Here is a 23925-nt window from a genome sequence, read left to right on the forward strand (position 1 = left end):
TTTTCAAATCCACTGGCCTTGTAACATGGGAAAAGTCCCTCCTGAACCTTACACACAACAGTTTTCTTATAATTTGTTGGAAAAAATTACCATAAAATTCTGTATTTGATTTAATTGATCATTTGACCCACTGACCTTCAAGAATAACACATTTTTGTCAGATATTTTGTCAGACACTCTCAGACAGTCAGAAATATTTCTATTGGTTTATAGGTTTTCCTGAAAGCTGGCAATATATTCTAGTGTGCCATGAATTTTTAAAGAAAATACACTACTTGGAAAATGAATAAAATATGATTTGAAAATTCAACACACTCCCTAAACAATGGAGAGATTTGGCATGAATAACGCTCTCACCTCTGTCCATTGTACCTACAGTGCTATAGATACTGTTGAACATATGGTGCATGATGTCACCTACTGTTCGTATACCCCCTCCCCTCTGAGACAGGAGACCAGACCCCATCAGCCTTTCTAGGGAGGATAATATAATTATATCAATTTACTGAATTTCGATGTGTGAAAAATGAATTAGATAGCACTTCCCTAGCAATAACAGTATATGCAAACAATGTTATTGAGTGAGCACTATGAATTAATTTAAACTAATTGTTACAGGAGATAAATATTATCTGTTATTTCAATTTTCATCTATCCACCAGAAGAATAATCATGAATAAATATGATTTTAATCAGGATCAAGTCTGCATTCTTGGTTTATTGCTAGATTTTTTTTTTCCTTAGGAAATACTTACCCTGCTTAAGTTATAAATATGACCTGTTGTTTGGACTGAAGATTTTACAGTCATGTCAGACCTGTGTATCTTAAAGTTTCCAATAACTGAAAAGGAAGAGAGGCTGGAATCTCAATTGTTTTCTTTCAGGATGGGCCAGCAACCCCTGTGCCAATTTACCTACCGCACTGGTACCCCTTTGGTGATTTTGCCTGCCATCATCATGTCTCCTTCTTCCAATCCCCCTGGCTCCAGCTAGAAGAGTCCCAGCAGATAGTAGGCTGTCCCTGAATGGCAGCCATTATAATGACGACCAACCCCCTTACAACCACACCGTACTTTCCAAGGTGGTTCAGTGGACTTTCTACAACTGAGGTCATTGCAGGTCCTTTGAAGAAGCTGGTTTTCCAACTGTTGGTTTCTAGAGATGCTGGGAATTCCCTGGTTTGTTTCTCCAATAAGTTCGTGTCCTGCCATGTTCCCTGCCACTCCGCTACCCCTCCTGAATCCCAGCCTTTTTTAACCTGATGAGACTGGGTGGGCAATACACTGAAAGCAAAGACTCTCTTTGTCCTGCTCTTAAAACCTGGACCAGCACAGGCTCGAAGCAGGCCTCTAGCACCCACTCTTAACCCTTCATTAACCTCCCAACAGAAGACTCAGCAAGAGCCATCTTGCCCATGCCAGAGGAAGAAGAAAGAGGAAGATGAGGAAAGGAAGAAAACTTGTCCCCGCCCTCACTGAAGACTTCCCAGTGTATGACCTTGACACATGCCAGAGCTATTTCTCCAAGGATTCTGGGGTGAGTTAGAATCATGGCAGAAAATGGGAAGGACATGTTTGAAATAAATTGATGGGGTGGTAGAAGTAAATGCTTCTCTTAATAATTAAGAGCAGAATTTTTGTATCCAGTGCTTTTTAGAAAATTATTGTTAACATATAGCAAAAATAGAAATTATCTGGTTATTCAATGAAAATGTGTCCAGAGCCTAATCTGTGCAAGGACCTGCACTATGTATGCATTGTTGGTTGACACAGGAAGAATCACACAAGAAGTCTCCCCTTTGGGAGTTTAGGGTTCCCAATGACATGACATCCCATATTACAGAGTTCCAATGACATGAATGACATTGATAACATGAACATCAGTCATGACAGTCTGAGCTTCTGAGTGATGAACAGTGTAAGAAGACCGTATAGCTGTACACCCAGGAGTCAAAGAAATTGCTTTCTCCTTTGAAGGAATTATTTCCTATGCTCTGCTTTGTACCTGGAGTTGATGTCCTGGCTTTCTGAAGGAAAGATATGCTCTTGGTGACTTTTCTTTTCTGGTTGTATGCATATTTGTCTATTCTCCTTTAGGACTGATAACAGGTCTTTTCAAAATGGCTTGACTAGCCGCAAAGGTGCAGCCTGTGGTTATGAAATGGAATAATCTTAATGACTAATTTATCGACAATAGCGAATAGTTAGTACCTGCCTATTCTATCAGTTATAACTATTTTAGTAGTCCCTCTTAGAAATAAGCAAAGAAATATATTCTTGTATTGATAATACATTATAACGCATTTCAGAGCATATGTAGCACTCTCAAAAAAAAAAAAAAAAGCAGGAGCTAAATAACACTAGTGATACCTAATTTAATGTAATAGTAATACCTCACCTAACAAGTCATAATTTACAAAGTCTGTGTGAATACATTAGCTCTTTACAACTCCATAAAGTAAATAAAATGATCCTCATTTTTATAGATGGAGAAACTGTGGTTCCAAGAAATTCAGAGGGTTGTCTACAGTAGTAGTTCCCAACCAGGTGACCTTGCTCTCCAGGGAACACTTTTTGGTTGCTATAACTAGGGTGTTGGAGGAAGGAATCTGCTACTGGCATTTGATGGGTAGATACCGGGAATGCTACTAACCATCCTACAACTCACAGGCCGGCCTTTCACATTAAAGAATTATCTAGACCAAAATATAAATAGTACTAAGGTTAAGAATATCTGTCTAGGATCACACAATTGGTAAGATCTGAATCCAGGTTTATTATTCTTAATCCAGCCTTCTTTTTTTTCTATTATCTAAATGTGGAAAGTCTTTTTTTTTTTTATCTTGAATTGAACAAGGAAGTCTAGTTTACTACATTTTATATTATGTTCATTTTTGCTTCTTTAATTCCTGAGCTCCTGGAAAGGGTGGGTAGTGTACCTTTAGTAGACCAGGAAATGTTGCTATGGTATGAAATCACTGCTGGTGACAATGGAAAAGCTTGCATCATAATTTCCACCTCTTCCCTCCCCCATCTACCTTTCCAGCTTCATGGAACTCTATATGTGCAATTACATTTTTTTTAATAAAATTTCACTGGGCTTTTCCAATTCTAACACCAGGATGGACAACATCTAGAACCATGCAGGCGAGATGGGAGGCAGAAATAAATGATTGATTAACATGTGTGTGAGTTCTCAATTATTGATGTTAATGGCCCATGGATATAATGTGAATTTGCCAAAGCCACTGATAATCCAAAAGACATTATTATTGAGGTTTGGAATACACAACATTTTTTAAGGAGAGTCCTCTATCTAATAATTACTTTAATTTTGAGGTAAGCTACTATAGCAGTTATTCTTAATTCCCTAAATATACATCAATCTGAGGCAGGAGAGGGATCCAAGAATGTGCTAATCAGCAGGCATTGCCAACAAAGATTAAAAACTGAAACACTAAAGGAATGGCTAAAAAAGCTGTAGCAGAGGTACAGCATAACCAGGGACAGTAGAGCCAGACAGCCTGGGTCCCCATCCAGCTTTGCATACCTACCAGCTTTATAATTGTAAATAAATGACTTAACCTCTCTGTACCTCAGTTTACTCAACTATAGAATGGGGGTGTGCACAGTACCTACCTCATGGACTAGTACTGAGAACTAGATGTATTTTAAAATATGCCTGGCACGTAATAAGTGTGATAGTGCTGTATATTTTCTATATTAAGCAGGTGTTAACACAAATCAGGTGAACTTATATATAGTGATGTAAAAACATGGCATGAAATACTGTTAAGTGAAAATAGAAAAGGAAAGAAATTCAGAGAGCAATAATCATAGCACTGGCCTGTTTATATTTTAAAACTTGTGATGATTAAATAGTATGTGAGTTAAAGGTTGCATGGTAGGAAAGAATTTAAACTTTTTTTTTCATGTAGAGAAGACTATAATGCATTTCTTGATTCAATAGTAAGTGAGCACGGAAGGCCACTTTGAAGCGTATTTTCTTTCACTTCTCTCAGTAGTGCACTCTAAAACCACCATGCCTGTTTGGCACCACGGGAAGGATATAGAAGAACCTTGTAAGTTCCATCAAAGGTTATGTCTTCTAAGGGTCCTTGGTATGCTCAGCTGGTCTCCTGGGAAGAGGTGGGCAAATTGAATAGAAGCCAGTGAGCCACCTGAGATAATGAAGATCTTCCTGGCATCTTCCTTTCTCAGAGTAACATGGTTAGAACCTCTGTCTGCTGTGCTAGCATGGTCATGTCTGAGGTCTGTCAGCAGGAATACACACCAATGGTCCCAAGTGGGAATGTTTCCTAAGGGAAGAGGAGCCCAATTGGGTGGCAAAGCCTAGAGGGTGACCTAAGACAACATGAGGATGGTCACTTGTGATCCAAGTGTAGCTAGGTTAGAAGTCCACTTTGACCAACTTCTTTGTCCCAAAATCACACAGGCGGATGTGGACAAATGTGAGTAATATTAGAGCCCATGTGTAGGCAAGATCGTGGTTGCTTTAGGGATCCTACCAGCAAGCACATCACTGTGGCTCTAGAGGACACCATCAGATTGCACAGGATCAGCTATCATAGTGACACTAGGGAAGTGAAGACATCCCAGCAGGAAAGAATTAGGCTTGAGAGTTCGCTCTCCTCCTGACTTTGGGAGGCAACATGAGTAAGAACCCAGAGTATGAAGACAATCTGGAAAAGTGGTGCATACTGGATTTGTCAAAAGAGGTACAGATATAAATGTGGATATAGAGTAAGTTTAGATATCTTAACCAAAGATAGATGAGTAGGTTGTTAGATAGGTAGACAGATCAAGATATTTTGACCCCTAGAAATGGTTTGACTCTACCATACATTTGAAACTCTAGAAGTTGAAGAATAAATGCAACAATTCCATATATTAGTCCCAAAATCTGGACCTGTCTCTCTGTGTTTGTGCATGTGTGCCCACATATGTGTAACTTAAAGTATGGTTTCAGGACTCACAAAATTAGTATCATTTTTCATCTGTCTACTTGCAAAGTCAAGTGTCCAGTGGCATATTGGTAACTGTTTAACATTTAGCTTCCTGGGGGTTAGGCATGAGGTAGAAGGAGGATCCTGATTTTTAGCATTTGCTGATTTCAGTGGTATAAATGCTCCCGCCTGGATGATTTAAGCTATCTATGTGCTATCATCGAACATGGAGTTGGGAAGCAGTTCACGACTGCCTCACCTGAATCAGAGCCAGCTGACTCCAACACACCATTGCATGGGTCCCTGTCCCTCCCCAGATTCACTGAATCCAAACCTCTGGGATTGGAGCTCAGGAGTATGAGTTTTCACAAGGCCCCCAAATTATTGTGACACTCATGAAAGTTTGCAAAGTGCTGATAAACCATCGTGGAAGTCAGCAGGCTCCCAGGTTTCTTGTAGAGATGAATGTACAGTCAATGAGAATATTCAAATGATCACCTTTGCTGAAGCCACAAATGAGCCCATGCGAAGGGAGTCTTGATAGTGTTCTGTGATATGGAAATTCATCATTGGAATCTATAGGTTTCAAGGCAGAAAGACAGATTCCAAACGATGCATATGAAGAGAGCAGCCACAGAGGCAGCTGAAATACAGAAGAAATGAATTGGAAATTCCTAGTAGTACAATCCTAGAATACCTAAGGAGAACTGCAAAAAGTTTCTTGTGAGTTAACTGAGGAATAATATAAAAATTAATCTATCAAATTATACTGGTAGAACTCTACAACCTAAATGCAATATGTACTCTGGTTTCTCTTCAGATCATATAAATCTTTCGCCTTTTACTAAATGCAATATGTAAATGCTAAACCAGCATATGATAAAATTTGTCACTAATTAAAAATAGGTTAATGAATCCAGTCAATAAAATTTTTGATCTTCCAAATATGCAGGGGAGAATTGAACTTGAGACAAACAATAGCTATATTGTTTTGTTTATTGCGAATATATAAATGTTTATATATATATATTTAGTGTCTAGGATTCAGGTAATAAGGGGCAAAGGCCTGTTGCAAATCAAACTGCATATTCACCAAGATTCTTAACAAACAATGAAACCAGGCTAAAATGGAACCTTAAAAGAAATTGATTTGAAAAGGTATAAAAGCTATAAGTGTGAATCTTGGGGATAAAGACAAGCCCTTCATTCACTTATTTACAAAGAGTTATAGACCATCTAATATGTTCCAGGCACTGCATTGGGTGTGGGTCCATAGGGTGAATGAATGAGACTCATGAAGCCCATGCATTAAGGAGTCTACCCTCTGATGGTGAGACAGACAATAAAACACAACTACATTAACAAAAATAGCTCAATTGGGAAAGGTGCAACTAAGGATATAAAGCTGACCATGAGGCAGAGAATGTTAAGATGGATGCTTACTTTAGACAGAACAGTTAAGCAGGTTTCTAGGAGGAGATGATGCTTAAGCGGAGACCAGAAGGATGACAAGGAGCCAGCTGTGGGAACAGTCAGAGAAAGAATCATGGGACCAGCCAAAGCAAAGCCCCTGAGGTAAGCGGACCTTTTTGTGTATTGAAGCTCCGAACTTCTTTCACACGCACATTGACTAGATGTTTCCCTTGTGTGCTTCCAGCTGCTTGTCTGACTCAGTGTTGCAGTGAGTGAGGCTTGAGTTTGGGGTCCTGGATGGCTGTGCCCTTTTGATATATCAACCAAAAAGCATCTTTCCAGCCTGTATCCACTCTGACTTTGCCATTCAATCAAGACTGCCCTTGACATTTATATTATTCCGATTTCTTTGCTATGATTTTGCTTCAGGTCTTGAGAGATTAGCTGCCGACACAAGGTGGACACTCAAAAATTATTTGCTGAATTTTTGAATGATATGATTAGATCATCAAAGATCTGATTTTTTTGTTTGTGGTTTTGTCTGCTTATTTATTTTAACATGGGCAGGACTGGGGGAGAGCAAATTGAATGAAATTTGAAGGAGAGTGGTATAGCATTCTGGACTGGCATTCAGTTAAGGGAGGGCTACTTCTGGCTCTGTTACTCATTAGTGATGTGACCTTGGACAAATCATCCCACTTGAGCCTTGACAGCTTCAACTGAAATGAAAGTTTTGGTCCAAGTACCCTTCAGTGTCTGTTCTTTTCCATGACTTATTGGATTTCAATATTTGCCACTCCTTCCACACTCCTATGAAAGAAATGTTATCTTTAGGCATCAGTTCAGTTTATGTAATAATGATGCCTTGCATTTGGTAGGAATTTGTCATTTTCAGAGTCCTTTCATCTTCACTAGCTCATTCCATTTAAACCAGTCACATATAGTATTGAAGACACATTAATTATTTTATATCTCACAAAATGTTAAACTTGCCCAGTGTCATAATTAATGTAGTAGAAAAGGGAATGACACTGGTATATACTGTCCTGACAATATGTGGCACATTTAATTGGATAGAATCTCACCCATGTGGGAGGGGAACAAATTTTTAATCTCTAGAATAGTGGTTACTACTTGACTGTTTTTGTTTTTTGTTTTTAATAATAAGGACTGTTTTGAAATGCTGAAATTTAAAACATCTTTTGTTGTTGTTGTTAAACACTTTAGTTGTAAGGATCAGAGAAGTCCTCAGGTTAGCTCAGTTAGAGAAGGGGAATGCAGTAAGAATCAGTGTATGGACAAGAGGCAAGGTAGTCCTCATAATAATTGAAAAAGTATCCCTAAGCACTTTTTCTCAGGGTTAAATTGTTTGCTTTCCTGGATACTTCTAAGACCATTCTGTTTTATCTGAAGAGCAGTGTCCTCTGCTAATTCATGAGACTCATGATTTTTGTTACCCCATAACCATGGCTCACACATTGATTGTCTTCCTGACACTTGCTCTGGCCCGCTGACTCCACTGTAGACTACTGTGAGTGTCTTCCTCTTTTAGTTCCTGTGGTTCAATCAGCTGGGGCTCGTGGGGTTGGGACTTATGTGGTGCCCACATCAAGTTCTACCTCTATATCAGAATTTATGGACAGGTCCCTAAGGAAGGGAGTCTATAGATGGAGCGAGCACCCCAAAACATATCTACTCCATTTTCCTTTTTAGCTCAGTCTCACAGGATTCTAGGGTGACCCCAGTCTTCATAAGCATACTCATCTTTCTGATAGTTGAGGGGAAAAAATCCAAATTTGCTCCTTACATTAAAATAGAAAGGTTTTATGGCTTTATGGTTTTCTGATTGTAGGATGCAGTTAAAAAAAAAAAAAAAAGCACAAGCCCTTGATTGGGTGCATTTAGGTCCCAGACCTCATCCTAGCATTGATTTCTGGACAGATCATTTATTTCTCCCTTGAAATTCAGGAGAAGAGGGATGGGATTTTAAAATCTAAAAAGTAGAAGCAATTTTATGGCATTATTTAATCTAGCCTCTGCATTTTACTGTAAAAGACACTGACATACTGACATCAAGCCTTAGGCCACAGAGCTGACTAAAGAGGTAGAACCAGTGGACTATTTCTCCTAAACTAACATTTGTGATCTTTTTATTAGATTATCTCAGTGGAGCCAGTAGAGGCTTACTCTCAGAATCAGAGATAATGCTTGTGATTAATAATGCAGCATGAAGTAGTGTCTAAATGTAAAAATATTATTTTAAGATGAGAACATGGAATAAAAACAGAAGGCATGAATCTTCCCAATGTGTGACCAGACAGGAAACAAACTATAAATGCTCTAATTTTTGTTCTCTAAAAACTCACAGAAACAAAAGATCTTGAAAATTAATCTGAGCTCTATTACTGCCAAGAAACTGTATCAGAAAATGGAGATTAGGACATTCCTGCTGCCATATGGTATAGAGATGTGGTTGAATGTTGACTCTGATCATAGATGGCGTAGCTTTAAAGGTAGGCACTATTAACAAAGTTGTGTAATTTAGGTTTTTTTTTTTTTTTTTTTTTACCATTTAATAAACTGCCTGGGTCAAGCTACTCAACAGTATGCCAACAAAATGTCACTGACACCAATCTAATGCCTATGGGTCCCCAATCTGAGAGGTTCAGAAAGAGAAGAAACTTTATTCAAATGAACAATTTGCAAACTGGGAAACGGTCTCCAGAGGAAATCAAAAACGCACTCCACAGAGACAAACAGGAGTCCACTTTGTATAGTCCACACCTTAGTCCCTGATTGGTCCATTTTTAAGCAAATGAGGAATCCAAATGTGCACAGTCTGATTGGTCCAAATAGCACTGTCCCGACTGGTCAGAATAGCACATTCTGCTTGATTGTTATGGAGCTGCTGTGATTGGTCAGTAAAGATGCAAATGAAGGTGTAAATGTATGGTTCTGATTGGAACAGGGCATGCGCTAGCCCATTGGTTGAAACAGGACACCAGAAACTCCTTTAGAAGGGTGGGCTCAGCCTGTAGAAGTGCGGTGGCGGCAGGAAGCTGGGGAGTGAGTCTGTGCCCGTTCTTGAGATGCGGAGTGTGGGAGGGGCCTCTGTTGGCAACTGCTGCTAGAGCTCTTGGGCTGAATTAACTATGAATCCTTCTCGGCAGGTATATTCTTTCTCAGGGTTCATCGTTACTTGCTTATTTCTGTATGTAAAATACAGTGGTAACCCATATTCCATAAAGCCATTCTCAGGATTAGGACAGCCGATATTTTTGAAATTCTTCCAACAGTGTTTGGAGCCTTTTAACCCCACTCTCTAAGTGTCACCTAGCATGATTATTACTTGTTTCTCTGACGGGAGGACTAAGACCTATGCTTCTGGAAGAGAGAAATCTCCATCTAAACTCCCATGGGCTAGATTAGAGCTATCAGTTCATTTAGCAAGGAATTACAGACAGAAAGGAAAGATTTTAATGGTGGCTCCATCTTTAACTTAATTCTTATCATTCTCATGAAAGTCTTAAAATGGACATTGTTATTTGCATTTCACAGAATTAAAGACAGGCTAGTGACGGTAGCTGCTTGGTAAGAACTAGAAGTTAATTTCAGCAGTGAGTGGTTCATGGGACAAATTCAATCCAAGTCCAAGTGGAGACTCCAGCCCCGCCAAGTCCTCCCTTTTCCAGCCGCCTAGAAAAAGATGGGGTGTAGACAGACGTCGGAGGAGAACATGCATATCCTGCTTCAAGCCCAAGAGGTCCAGCTTTGTAGAGGGGACTTTGTCCAGGACTCCTAAAGCCTCCCTAAGGGGTCGGATTTCTCCCAGCAAGGGAGCCTGGGCACCGGCTCTCCGTCGGTGAGGCCCGCATGCCTACGCTGGGCCTCCCTCGGGGTGAGCCGGCGCCCGTGCGGAAGTCTGCGTTTAATTCGTTCGTTTAGAAACTACACTTTTGAGTAAACCGGGAAGGCCGAGCAACGGGAACCCCAAGTGCGTAAGAACACAGGGCCTGCGAACGGCCCCCGACTGGGGAGCCTTCGCATTTCAGCCCCACGCGCGACATCCGCCCCCGGTCCCGGAGGAGGCGTGGCCCGCACGAGCCGCCATCTTGGGCGCCTCTCTAGGCACTCTGTTTACCACTCTATGGTCCCAACCCCCCCTCACCCCCCGCTCCGCTCCCGCCCCGCCCCTCCCTAGTCATTGTCTGGAGAAGCAGCCGCGGCCGCAGCGCCTTCTCTTTATAAGCCCGCAGTGCCCGGATGTGAATGGATTACAATGTATCTTTCAGGGAAACCTATTATTATCAATGTGACTCCACGGGGGAGTCCATGGTGATGATGATGATGAGGAGGAGGAGGATGATGAGACACCTCTAAACTTGGAACAAGTTTAAGACTTTATAAGAGGAGAAGAAAAAAAAACCACCAACAAGATTTGAGGAAAAATTATAACTGTCCTGTATTGATTTTTTGTAAACAATAAGAAAAAGTTGTTGGATTTTTTAATGATTTCTTTTTTGGGGGAGGGAATTTTGTTGCAATTTTATGGTGGAAAATGCAAAAACCAGAGTCAGGTGCATAATCTTGTATTTTATGGATATCCCTGGAGCAGAACTGAGTACCAGTTAAAATACTTTTTTGGGGGATACACATGTGAGATACTAAGTATTTGCAGAAGATTTTTGTTTCTCTTTTTAAAGTCACTTTCCTTGGAATATTGTGAACATATTTGTGGCCATTTAAGGTAACGTTACAATTTGCTGTCAGAGTAAACTGTTCGTAATTGAATTTAACTTTTAAAAATGTCGATCCCAATGTTTTATTAAAACAAAAGGAACAACCTATTAAATAACTTTCAATGGGAAAAAGTGTGTGCATGTCGTGTGAATACTCGCACATATAGCAGTAACAGGGTCTGTAGATTGTGTATTTTAACACGTTAATCTCGCGTATGTTGCATATACAGGATAAAGCACGCTTGTTATTATGAAACGATATAATTATGAATCTTAATTTTTATCCTCAAAAGTGATGTAAAAAAGTATGTTTGAAGAGCATGCAGGGCCTGGAATGGTGAATGTGGAATTAAACTTATAGTGCTGGCGAAAGAGCCTTAGCGTGCCTACGAACTTAAGTGTAAAAACAAAACAACATCCACCCTCAAAAATTGCCTCTTTTTTTTTTTTTTTTTGGCGAAGTTTGCAGCTATACTATTCGGTGACTTAAAAGGGAGGGGAAAGAAAATCTGCAGTTGAGATTTCGCCCCCAACACAAAACTACCAAAATGAAAATCTCCCCAGCAAAATGTGGCCTGATTTATGTATGGAAAAGAAAAATATTGTTCCTCTTGGCAAAGTCTTTTTGCATCACGTGTATTTGCAGCCCAGTGTAAACTTGCTTTGCTGTGCGGAGATGTGTGAGTGAGAGGGACCAAGGAGTCGGAAAGAAAGGAGGGAGGGGATGTAAACTCGAATAAATTTCAAAGTGCCTCCGATGGTCGAAACGGGCAAAAACCGAACTGTTCAGGCTTCAGATTGTAACCGACGATCTGAAGGAAAATGAGGTGCTCGATGAATTTTCGTGCGCGCGCGCGTGTGTGTGTGGTGTGTGTGTTTGTGAGGCGGGGGAGGTGTGGAGATTTTTTTCCCGGGTGGGGGGTGCCTCCCAGCCAGCCCGACCCGAATAAGTCGCGTCTCCCCGCCGGAGCCCCCCCACCCATTTCTTTGCTGAACTTGCAATTCCGTGCGCCTCGGCGTGTTTCCCCCTCCCCCCTTCCCTCGTCCCCTCCCCTCCCCGGAGAAGAGAGTTGGTGTTAAGAGTCAGGGATCTTGGCTGTGTGTCTGCGGATCTGTAGTGGCGGCGGCGGCGGCGGCGGCGGGGAAGGAGCAGGAGCGGGTGCAGGAGGAGGAGGTGGTGGTGGTGGAGGCAGTGGTTAGACATGAACGCCGCCTCGGCGCCGGCGGTGCACGGAGAGCCCCTTCTCGCGCGCGGGCGGTAGGTACCGGCGCCGGCGGGGCTCGGCGGGGCTGATGCGCCGGGCGGCGCGGGGCTCGGGCTCGGCGGCCCCGCACGCGGCTCCGAGGCTTCCGTGCCGCCGGCTCCCGGCTCTCGGCGCTCCGAGAACAGACACCCCTTCCCCTCCCGCGCCTCTTCCCTCCCCCTCATTTCGCCCCCCCACCCCCCTCCCCAGCGGTGCCACTTGGAGGGACCGGTGACTTTGCCAAGGGCCTGACTTTAATTTTTACAATCCTTTCTTTCACAAATTAGGGTGCTGGACAATTACGGACCCGACCCTCCACTCTTCTCCCCCCACCCCTTTCTCCGACCCTGTCACCCCTCCCCCTTTGGACGTGTTTTCACTCCAGAGACGCTCATCTTTAATTTCTTTATAGCTTCTTTGAAATGCAGAGGGGTGGTGTGTGTGTGTGTGTGTGTGTGTGTGTGTGTGCGCGCGCGCGCGCGTGTGAGTGTGTGCGCGTGTGAGTGTGTGTGTGTGAGGGGGTGGGATGGAGGGTGGGGGTAAAGTTGAGACCGGATCGTTCTCAGTAGTTTCTCTTTTCTCTGTGATCCATTCATTTCTCGCTCTACCTCCTGTTGCATAAAATGATGCGCTGAAGAGCGGCTTTTTTTTTTTTTTTTCTTTTCCGGATTTGGTTTTATAGTGGATGTTACCAGTTCTGATCGTCTCTTTGGAAATATAGTATCGATATCGCTTTTTTTTTTTTTTTTTTTTTTTGCTATTGCTGCCTATTCCATCTTAAAAAAAACAACAAAACAAAACAACTCTCCCATCCCTCCCTCCTTTCCACCTTAATCTCACCCGCCCCCACATCCCCACCCTCAGCCTACCCCCCCAACCCCCCAGTCTCCAAAAATCCGATTGTGTTTTCTCCTAGGATTGGGACTGGATTTTCTGATTGCGGTTATTTCCATGTTTCTAGGTTTGTGTGATTTTGCTAAAATGCATCACCAACAGCGAATGGCTGCCTTAGGGACGGACAAAGAGCTGAGTGATTTACTGGATTTCAGTGCGGTAAGAAAGAACGGTGGAAACTAACAACAGCTGTGAAAACAAAACAAAACAAAACAAAAAACCCCCCAACACTTAGCTAGAAACCAATAGTAATCTAAAGGACAGAAATAATTTTTAATTGGCTGAATCGTTGCTAAAATGAAGGTGTTTTTGATAAGTTTAACTGCAATTTCTGGGTGTGATGGATGGTTCAGGCTTTTTTTCAGAGTCTTAATAACTTGCCTTGAATTCTGCACCCACAAACCCCCCCCCAAAATAATTGAATCTCACCCCAGTGGAAAAGAAAAACACACTGGTAAAATGGCAAACCACCCCTAAAACTTGGCCTTATCTGAACACAGGGTCCTAACACTTTGCACACTACTCATTTTATGTATTTATTTTCTGGAAATGGAAAAGAAAATAGACCCAATTGTCTCTTAAAGTTTTAAACTGATGATGCTTTGCATTAGCAGGACCTGTAGTTACCTAGCTACCTCATTTCCTGGGATTCTGAATACCCATGTGTATATATTGAGCCTATAGTCCTTAGAACTCTGTAATGTTTTTGTAAATTTTACAGTTATGAGATCAGTACAAAGAAGAACTTACACACTTGTGGAGTTTTACAGCTGTACTTGGTCCTTCTCCACCCCTTTGCTTTTCCTTTCCCAAACCAAGTCTCAAACATGTCAGGGGAATTAATTGATTTTTAATGTCAGATGAGTTTGGTGTAAGATGCATTTGCAAAGCAAAATAAAAAGAATCCACAAAACACATAAATAAAATCCAAACCGCCTTCTAAGTGGGGCTTTTCATGTCGCTGCTGCTGCTGCTGCTGCTGCTGCTGCTGCTGCTGCTGCTGCTCTGCTAGACCTTCTTTTGGAGAAATGGCTTTCGGAAGTTTTGCCAGGAAACGTAGCTCCAGGCAGCTTTGTAGCCCCCTTTCTGCTTGCTGCACTTTCTCCATTCGTTCCTTTGCTTTTTGCAGGCTCAGACCCAGGGAAGGTGCGCATTATCCGCTAGATGCGTGGAAGAAGAGGGAAACCAATTAGGGTCGATTGAAATAAATGCTGGAGAGAGAGGGAGTGAAAGAGTGAGAGAGAGAGAGAGAGAGAGAGAAAGAGAGAGAGAGAGAGACTTGCTTCAATTGCTCTCATGTTAGAGACGAAATGAGAATTTAGTGCAGGTGGCACTTTTATTTTTATTTGGGTTCACATGTAACAGGCAAATCCTATGCGGGATGGAAATGGACATTGCCACGTTTATGGCCAAGGTTTTCAACATAATACAAACAACTTTTTCTTCTCCTTTGTAAAACTAGTGTTTTCTAGAGAGGCTGCTGCCCTCCAAATTGAATCTTGATAACATGGGAACTGTGTCTGTTTAAAATGTGGTAGTACTGACAATCTAATGAACCCGAGGAAAAAGAAAGAGGAGTGGTAATGGGGGAGCACAGGGGTGATTGCTAATGTTGTGCCTGTTTTAGTTCTAAGTTGGATGGTGATGTATTTTACTAAAATGAACCCTTAGCATAAACTCTTTAAGTTATATGGTGAGAGTATGAAAGATCTTTGATGAACTTTGAAGGCACAAATGTCTTCTTTTCAACAGAAATATTTCTTTGTTTCTTTTAGATGTTTTCACCTCCTGTGAGCAGTGGGAAAAATGGACCAACTTCTTTGGCGAGTGGACATTTTACTGGCTCAAGTATGTAAATTCTTTTCTTAGTGTGTAGTTAAATATTCTTAGTTGTTTATTCACTCATTGTATATTTTTGGCTCTGTTGAAGTGCTCTGAAAATGTCGTTGAAATTTTAGCCTGTAATGATATGGTTATTTCATTATCTATCAGTGGTATAACTTACACAAAAATGTCATCTTTTGCAAAATTAAAATTAGGCCTTTCTTTTTAAATCAAGGAAGCTGTCTCAGAATTCCATCACTTAATTTAAAAGCAATTTTCTAATACAGTTGTAATCACACATGTGAAGATAAGGCTAATGTTAAAATGAGGGAAATAAATTAATGTTTCCTATTTGAAAATAGAGGGAGGAATCTTAACTTTCATCAAAAGGGAAAATGGCTTGTAAATCATATCAGTTTTATTAGGTACTATGTATAATTAACCCTTTTAAAGAAATAAGTCCTTAATTTTGCAGAAGAATGCTGCTTAGTAAACCATAGCTGTAAATAGAGAGCCTCTTGCTGATCTGAGAGCTAAATATGAATTCATTGATTTTTATAATATCTTTTCTGATGCTTTAGCTGTTTCTTTCCCCTATGCATTTATATGTGCAATGAATTTTTGCTGTATTTAAAGTTGCAAATTGGTAAGAACTTCACATTTTCTAGATGAAAGGTCTTTGGGTGATGCTTTAAAAAGACGTTAGCGCTATTCACAAAGGGAACTGGGTGCGCATCGATTATCTGGCATCTAAGGAAGAGTTTTAATAAGGGAATCTCTGAAGGTCTTTTATTAAAAGTGAAAGCTGAAAATATATTTGTGTAAAATGTATTTGTTATTTTGCCCACTGAATTTCATGTCAGGAGGAGGCATACATTGTTGCCTGCTATGCTTTAGGTTCAAGGCTTAAATCCATTTATGCTGGTTAAAGAGCTGCAGCATTTTAGTCCTAGCAGTGGTACATAACAGTGCATCAGACAGAGTGCTGTTCTTAAGTCAGACTGGTAGATGTTGACATTTTTTAGCTGTGAGATGCTAGTAGAATTGTCTGTTAACTATTGAAAATAATTTCACATCTTTTAACTTTCATAGCAATGAGAAATCTGTTCACCTTTGTGATTTGTGTACTTGGTATGCTTATATAAAATGAATGGCTTCTAAAAGTTGCTCATTTCCAAATAAGATACTTTTCCTTCTTCTAGCTGGCCCCCATAAGTATAAGGGAATTTTAGCCTGTAACTTGATATATAAAATATGAACTATGCTCCTATAGTTATATTTTATCTTTTGTTTTTTTTTTGAGCTCACTTTTACAAAAGTACTATTGACCATATGTTTGTATTATCCAGCCCTGGACCCTGTTATATTTTTAATTTAAGGACTTAATACTTTTTTGTATTATTATTATATCTTGGAAATTTCTGCATTTTATTTTTTTTATAACTTTAAAGTAAAGATGAATACAAGTGTCTCTGTTGGGCAAATTAAGTTTTCATGGTAGAGAGTATCCAAACAGTAACTAACTTTATCTCTGACAGTAATTTTCTTCATGATTTTACTTAAGAAAATGTGCATTTAGTTGAAATCTAGAAGTAGATTATGTCAGAAATGTACAGAGACAGACTGCTTTCAAAGTCAGTGCAAAATACTTTTGCACTTTGTAAAAACTGACACATTTGGAGTAACAAATATGCCAGTTTAGGTATGGCTTTTAAAGTGAAGTGATTTAGAAGCATGAAATTGTGTTACATTTAAAAAGACAGACAACTGTGTATCTTGTCCCTTTTCTATGTTCATATTTAGATAGAGTCCTTGCTAGGATGTTTAAATGTTCACAGGGAGTACAGGCTGGATAAGCATGAATATGTATTAATATTGTACATTTTGGTAGGTGATCATGTATGGAAACTTACACAGTTCTTAAGACAACTCTGTGTGTGTGTGTGTGTGTGTGTGTGTGTGTGTATGCACACATATACATGAACCTAGACAGAGACTTCATTCTTAGTGAGATGTTATGGTATATCTAAGGAAGATGCTGTGATAATTTTTAAGATGTTGAACTTTAAGTTACGTTATACCACGGTTGCAGTTTTCAAGGCCAAACCCTTACTTGTGAAGGTAAAAAGTGCTGTGGCTATTTTGTTTGGGATGCTGGATTGAAATGCAAGGTATTCATCCAATGCGGTACAATGGTGACTATAATATATAGGGTACAGACTGGTGTTGATTTTTCTCATCTATTCAAGACATATTTGAACACAAGGCTATTAGTGAAGTAAATGGCTTGTATTTCCAGTCAATAAGAGAAATGATAAATAATTTATCCTCAAAGATAAAGTCTTTTAGAGCATAACAAATTAAAAAATCAGGAAAACTGGCTTTTAATTGGAAGGATGAACTCTAGGTCACTTTGGGCAGAGAAATAATTTTCTAAATTTACTTCAGGTTCATATCCATTGTCCTGAGTGGACTCAGATGTCACTTTCATGGGTAGCTTTGAAACGTGGGTCCAGGAATAAAGATCCAAGCTATACATAAACTGAAAAAGCAGCTATATTTTTTCAGTGAGGCATGGCAGTGTTTCGTGCTTAAAGTTCCCAATAGCTTTTGATTCCATTAATGTAGGATGCTCCGTCGTGATTTGCAATGTGAGACTGAAAATAAAGTGTGGCCATATTCCCTTTAATCTTTCATTTCACAAACATGGTTTTTCCTACCACCTTAAGAAATGGGGAGGCTGCTGGGGAGAATGGAATGTAACCTGAGCTACAGCCTGACATTCCCAGGGAGCATTTTTCACATGAAAGGCTTTTGTCAACCCAGGAAAGGACCAGCAGTTTTTGTTTGATGTTTGCAGGTGTTCAGCAGAGAGCACTAAAACAATTCAGCCATGATAGTTCAGAGCCACGATGACCTTAACAGGGAGATTGGTGGGCTCTGGAATTATTTTTAAGAAATAGTTGTAACCCATATGGTTACTTATACAAAGGGATTCAATATCCGTTATATCATTGATCTTAAAACAAACTAAAAGTATCCACATGCCTGGATAATTGGGAAATTATTCTTATTAAAATGTAGGATGACAAAGTTACCAAAAGAAAAAAAAAAAGCACCTAGAGTCTATAATTTATTTGTTAACAGGGGCTTAATTTTCTAATATAACAAAAATACTGTTTATTTGCTTACCTTTTGAGTCTTTTATAAGTAAAGAATAAGCATGTCAGCTCTAGCATCTTTTTAAAAAATAGTTTTAAAGTTGGGCCACTAAAATGATCTATACTTAAGAACAACCCCGATCACATCTGTTATATGTATTTAAAGTCAGTCTGTGACGGATACTACATCTTCCTCCCTTAGTTGGAAGGTTGAGCTCCCCCCGCCACCCCATAACTGTTTAATTTTACTTAGGTGTCCAGCGTTTGTTAAAGAGTGCCAAACGACTGGGTGTTTGACCAATTTAGAACAGTAGTAAAATACACCACATCTTTGTCATGGTCATTTTTGAAAGAGGAAAAGCAATTCTTGATCTTCATACAAGTTACTTAATCTTTATCCACAGGACACCAAAATGACACATCAGTTTAGTAAATTCAGTGAGAAAAAAAAAATGAATCCAATGGGTAGTATCATATCACAGAGGAAATACAAATGCTCAGCATCCTGAGTTGATTTCCATCTGTACCAGTTTGAATTCGTGGTTATGGCATACAAAAAAAAAAATTTGTCTCCCTTTAAAGGTATTTGTTGAGTAAAGTTATTTAATTGTCTCTGTGTATGTGTACGTGTTTTGAAACAGCCTTACTATTATAGTACAGTTCATAGTGGTTGTATGGCTTTTTGCAAAGAGCATAATGATTTACTAGGTTAAAAATAAGTAAAGTGTTTATTAAACCCACTTTGTTAGAATCATGGAATTTTGGGGATAGAAACCCCTTAGAAATGTACAACCCAGTTGCCTCCACAGTATGGCCCAAGAAAACTGAAGCTCAAGTTCAGGAGTTTCCATGCTTTTATTTGGTGTTCTAAAAAAAACCAACAAGTTTTGATTTGCTAAATTCTCTGTGGCTCTGCAGATCTTATATTGGAATAACATTGGTTTCACTACTATGTTTTTCTGTAATTTATATTGCATAATAGAGTATCAGGATTTATGTGTTGATATTTGTGCATACAGATGCTTTTGCATGTGCATGTGACCTTTGAGTACTTTTTAAGGTTTGGAGCTGAATTTTGGATTTTGATCATTCTCTTTTGCCTGATCTCCCCCGTGACCCTCTGCAAGATGTTAGATTGAATAATAAAGCGTGGATGGGTATGGCAGACAAAATTAAAGTGCTTCTTAATATGCCAAGAGGTATGCTATGCACATTATATGTATTGTACTTCTTAAGTTCTCACAAGAACCCAGTGAGATTCGAGGATTACCATGTTCATTTCATTGATAAGGAAGCTGAGATCCAGAGATGTTCAACAACTTGTTCTCAAGGTAGTCGGTAATGAACTAGGTCTTAAACCCACGTTTGCCTAACTCAGTATCCATTTCATACACACACACTCTCACAAGCACACAGTGTTGGATATAACTTATTTTTTCAAGATTATAGAGGGAAAAGAATATGTTTTTGGGACTTGGCCTGCAATATCAGTCCTGATCTTTAGAGTAGATAAACATTTTAGAAAACATTTAAGGTAATGCTAGAAACCATGTCCATTATTTTTCCTGCCTCAGTATCCAAATAAGCTAGCTTTCTAATTTATGTTGGATTTCAGTGTGACTTAGTATGTCTCACTGTTGTTGTTATTATTATTATAAGGCAAATAATAGTACATATTTTAAAAGTTGTGCTTTTATTCAATTGGCAGTCTCCACAGGGGCCAGTGAAAATATCTTGTTTTCAGTTATTTTTACATACCTACTCAAACCAAAAGTTGCGGTAGCAAAACCTGCTCTGTTAATGTCTTAAAAAAATAAATAAATAAAGATTTTTTGTCTTGAACTGTAAAAGAAGTTTCGCGGTTCACTGTTAGATCTTTGAAACTCAACATCTAGAACAATAATCCTAAATTCTATCAGCATCACAAAAATAAACAGTATTGAACTTTTGATGTGTCTGTTACCAGACATGTACTTAAACTGTTACGTTTTCTGAATTCAGAAGTAAGAAGCAATACTCTATTTGACATGACTTAAGTAAATAAAATGCATTAAACAAATGTGGGGATCCAAGATCTGTTGAGACAGAAATGCTTAACATTTTTGACAGCATCAGCAAATTATCTTTACCCTACTATTGTAATGAGGAAATCACTTAAATAACAGATGAACAGCTAAATCACATAAACATATATAATAGAACTATGTAATGAAAGTTTATGCTGCTAATTGCTCGAATCTGTCTTAAATGCTTAGAATCATGGAGCAGTAAAGACTGTCATATAAACAGTTTTGTTTTGAGCTTAAAATTATTCCTTTTTGCTTTCATCTGCTATGATAAACAAAGTAATTTTGTAAGCTTTACAGATCAAACATTTACTCCTAATGGTAAATTATATTTTATATTGAAAGTTTGCAACCTCGTCCAAGACATAGAGTTGAGTCCTAGGGGCCCCAGGTCTGTGATTTTCAATGTTTAGTATTATGATGCTATTTAGATCAGTTCCCATAAGCCAAGATAACAGATCTTAAGTTGCCTGATAAGGAACATGGTGTGTTCTGAAACGTTGTTCAGTTTACACATCTTGAACCAAAATGTACTTGGCCAAATCTTTAGAATTTATACCTATATATTTAGTAAATAAGAACTTGCACAGACATAGCATTAAAATGAAGCTAGGTAGAAACAGAAAAAAATCCTCTTTCCTTATTTTTTGTATTTTATGAGCTATTTTGTATGACCAGGTGTTCTTCCAAGTTAATTAGATAGTGCTAAGTATTATAGAAAGTACACACAGGGTTTTATTTATTTTTAAGTTTACTTTTGTAATGGTTTCTCATTACTCTGAATAAAATTTAAAAAATTGACCATCAGGTTTATAAGCTTGTTGCACATGGGTTATGCATTTTCTAAATCTGAGAACCCACTTAGGCTCAGCAATAAAGTATGCATGTGAGTTTCAGGTGGATACTTTTAAACCACGTGTCTCTTAATGTTTATGAGAAAGACATAAGTAGCAATTTAATCTTTAGAAAAGATTGGTAACACTGTTATATGTGATATATATCAAATTCTCTCTATATAAATTATATCAAACTCACAGGTATAGGAAAAGTGTTAAAAATGGTTGTCATGTTTACTTTCATTTCAGAAATAAATAAGGCCCAGTTCATCAGCCTATCAAATACTCAGTTGTGTTTAAAGTCAGTTTATATGGATAAATTTTAATGCTGTAAGAAAGTATTTTATTTAAAGGTACAGCTACACAATTGGTCAAATGAGTTCTTTTGTACTTTTGTATGACAATTAACATTTAATGAATGACTTTCTAGACTGCCATTGGTGGTAATTACTATATGTAGTTTATTAACTGCAATTCATTGTTGGATGTGCCTGTATTGATTTGTTTTGCAAACAACCCTTCACACATTCAGCAGTATTTGTACATTACTTTTTAAAGAACGTGTTTCATTTGCTGATGCTGAATTTGCCTCTAAAATTTTTAGCTTACAAGTCCTCAGGTACCAGAATGCCTCTTTGATCAGAGTGATTTTAATGTAATTAAAAATTCATCAACTTTTCAGCTATGAAAATTTTGTACTAGGATACTCAGGGAATCCCCAGAACACTAAACAATATTGTTTTTCAGGTAAATAAATTATAGAAATTTAAATTTACAGGAGACTTTAGAGGTGCTCTCTTATTTTTTAGGTAAAGAAATAAGGTTTGGGAAGGCTAAATGTCTTTTGTCCAAATCATACAGTTGGTTATTTGGCCATAACAGAGCACAAATGCAGATGTCCAGACCCACTGGTTAGGGACCCTCTGCTGCTTTTAATTAAGGTTTGGACTCAATCCGTTGGTACCAACTGTATGTTTCTTAAGAAGAGGAAAACTTGTATAATCTACCCTTTCTGAAAAAAAATAATAAAAATTCAGACTGTGAGAGATGGACATTGTAATAATCCGGCTCCCTTGTCATCACGTGTTCTAATTTGGCTAAGGCAGTTGACGAATAACTGTTAAAATGTATTGTGTTATTAAAAATAACACAGTAAGACCCGTGATTAAATATCAGGGCTGTAATTTAATCTCGGGGGTTCTGGTGCTGTTCATAAACCATTTGGCTTTTTTGCTGTAACAGATGACGTCAAAATACAGCTTGATTGAATTATGACCCTGGGTTACAGGAGCACCTGCTTGTGCCTCTTTACTTCATGGCATGTCAGCGTTTCCATTACAGACTTTTCTTCTGCTCTGACATTTTTAACTTTGAATCGTTAAAGTAGACCAATGGTTGGCATATAAACTTTTAGCCTCTTGGGAAAAGGCTATTTTTCTAATAAAACAGAGAAGGTGGTGACAAAGGCCCATTACGGAATACCCTTTAGAATGTTCTTCCTTGCTTTAATCTTCCATTAATTTAAACATTCCCTTTTGGGGTACTTAGCTGAATTGAAAGGCATCTAAATGGAAGGTTTTTAATCTCAAATTTCTCAAGTCAGGTCTTAAATATAAGATACTTGGAGACTGCTAAACTAGGAAAAGACCTAGTTTTTATGAAGGAGGATATTGAAATGTTAGTTGTGGACACTCTAGGTTTCGTATTATGTGAAAGGCTCTAATTACTTTTATATCCACTTAGGATGAGCAAAATTGAAAATGAAAAGTTTAGAAAGGTGTATTTATTTATATCCCTACGTGGAGACTTCTGGGGTAGCTTCAATTTTGCCCATCATGGGTTAATATGTAGGCAATGAACATAGATTGTTTTTATCTGCCTAGCTAGTTACCTATTATAATTCTTATTGAGGGTGCATTTAATACATATTTTAGTACATGCTGTGTTCTGATCCCTGTGTTAGCAATTATACCACACACAGGGCTTTGTGGGAGACAGGTCCTGTGTGGGGCGGCCACATATTCTGACAGGAAAGAATAGAAAATCACATTGATGATTAATACGCAGTGTCCGGAAGGCAAGTGTCATTCATGTTGTGGGATTTTAGATAAATAAAACTTATTTATTGCTGAGGGAAATTAATAGTGAAAGCCTCATGGACAAATAGACTCTGATCCCTGACAAGGAGGAGTAGGATTTTGCCATGCGGAGTTGGGACTGAATATTTGACATCAGGGTCTCCGTGAAGCAGGCATAGAAGCAGCTCTTTGGAGGAATCTAGTCTGGTCTCGGCATCTGCAATGACTTCTAGGCAAATCTCTCTCTCTTGGATGTCTTTTTTTTTTTTTTTTTCATCCCTGATTTGGAGATTTCCTTGGGGGAGTTAGCGATTATAATCCAGTTCCTTCCAAAAGTATATGTTTTTAATGGTAGTGTCAGGGTGGATATTGAGATTTTTATGTCTCCAGTTTAGACTCTTCCTGTTACATCTTGCAGCACTGCAAATTGTTTTTGATGCAAAACGATAGCTACTTTGGAGAAAATTATTTAACTGAATTGGGGAAATCTAGATCCTTTTGCAGTGTTTATTGCTAAATAGCTGTTTGGTATTGATAAAGTGATAGAACCTCAAAGCTTACATTTTAATACTGAAAGAAGTTTGAAGCTTTAAAATATTTACTTTAAAATATTTTCAGATTATAAAAATATTAATCATTATAATTTTTATTATCACTGCCATCCCCATTACCAATGTCACATCTTTTGGTTCAGAAACTAGCAA

General features: G+C 38.7%; 1 protein-coding gene across 5 annotated transcripts in view; it reads left to right on the top strand.

Annotated features, from left to right (window-relative positions):
- The first annotated feature begins 10640 nt into the window (after nucleotides 1–10640).
- TCF4 (transcription factor 4) overlaps nucleotides 10641–23925 on the top strand; it is a 333046-nt gene continuing 319761 nt past the window's right edge. For 4 of the 5 annotated variants that reach the window (XM_090285468.1, XM_090285471.1, XM_090285470.1 and 1 more), the window contains exons 1-3: nucleotides 12313–12376; nucleotides 13324–13415; nucleotides 15032–15104. In XM_090285468.1, coding sequence (XP_090141594.1) covers nucleotides 13344–13415; nucleotides 15032–15104 — 145 coding nt within the window. In that variant the 5' untranslated portion in view covers nucleotides 12313–12376; nucleotides 13324–13343. Of the gene's footprint in view, nucleotides 11127–12312; nucleotides 12377–13323; nucleotides 13416–15031; nucleotides 15105–23925 lie in introns of those variants that run through there. The other variant, XM_090285469.1, reaches the window with a different exon arrangement.

The sequence above is a fragment of the Furipterus horrens genome, unplaced genomic scaffold, assembly GCF_987537825.1.
Source record: "Furipterus horrens unplaced genomic scaffold, mFurHor1.1.pri manual_scaffold_8, whole genome shotgun sequence".
NCBI classification, from domain to species: domain Eukaryota; kingdom Metazoa; phylum Chordata; class Mammalia; order Chiroptera; family Furipteridae; genus Furipterus; species Furipterus horrens.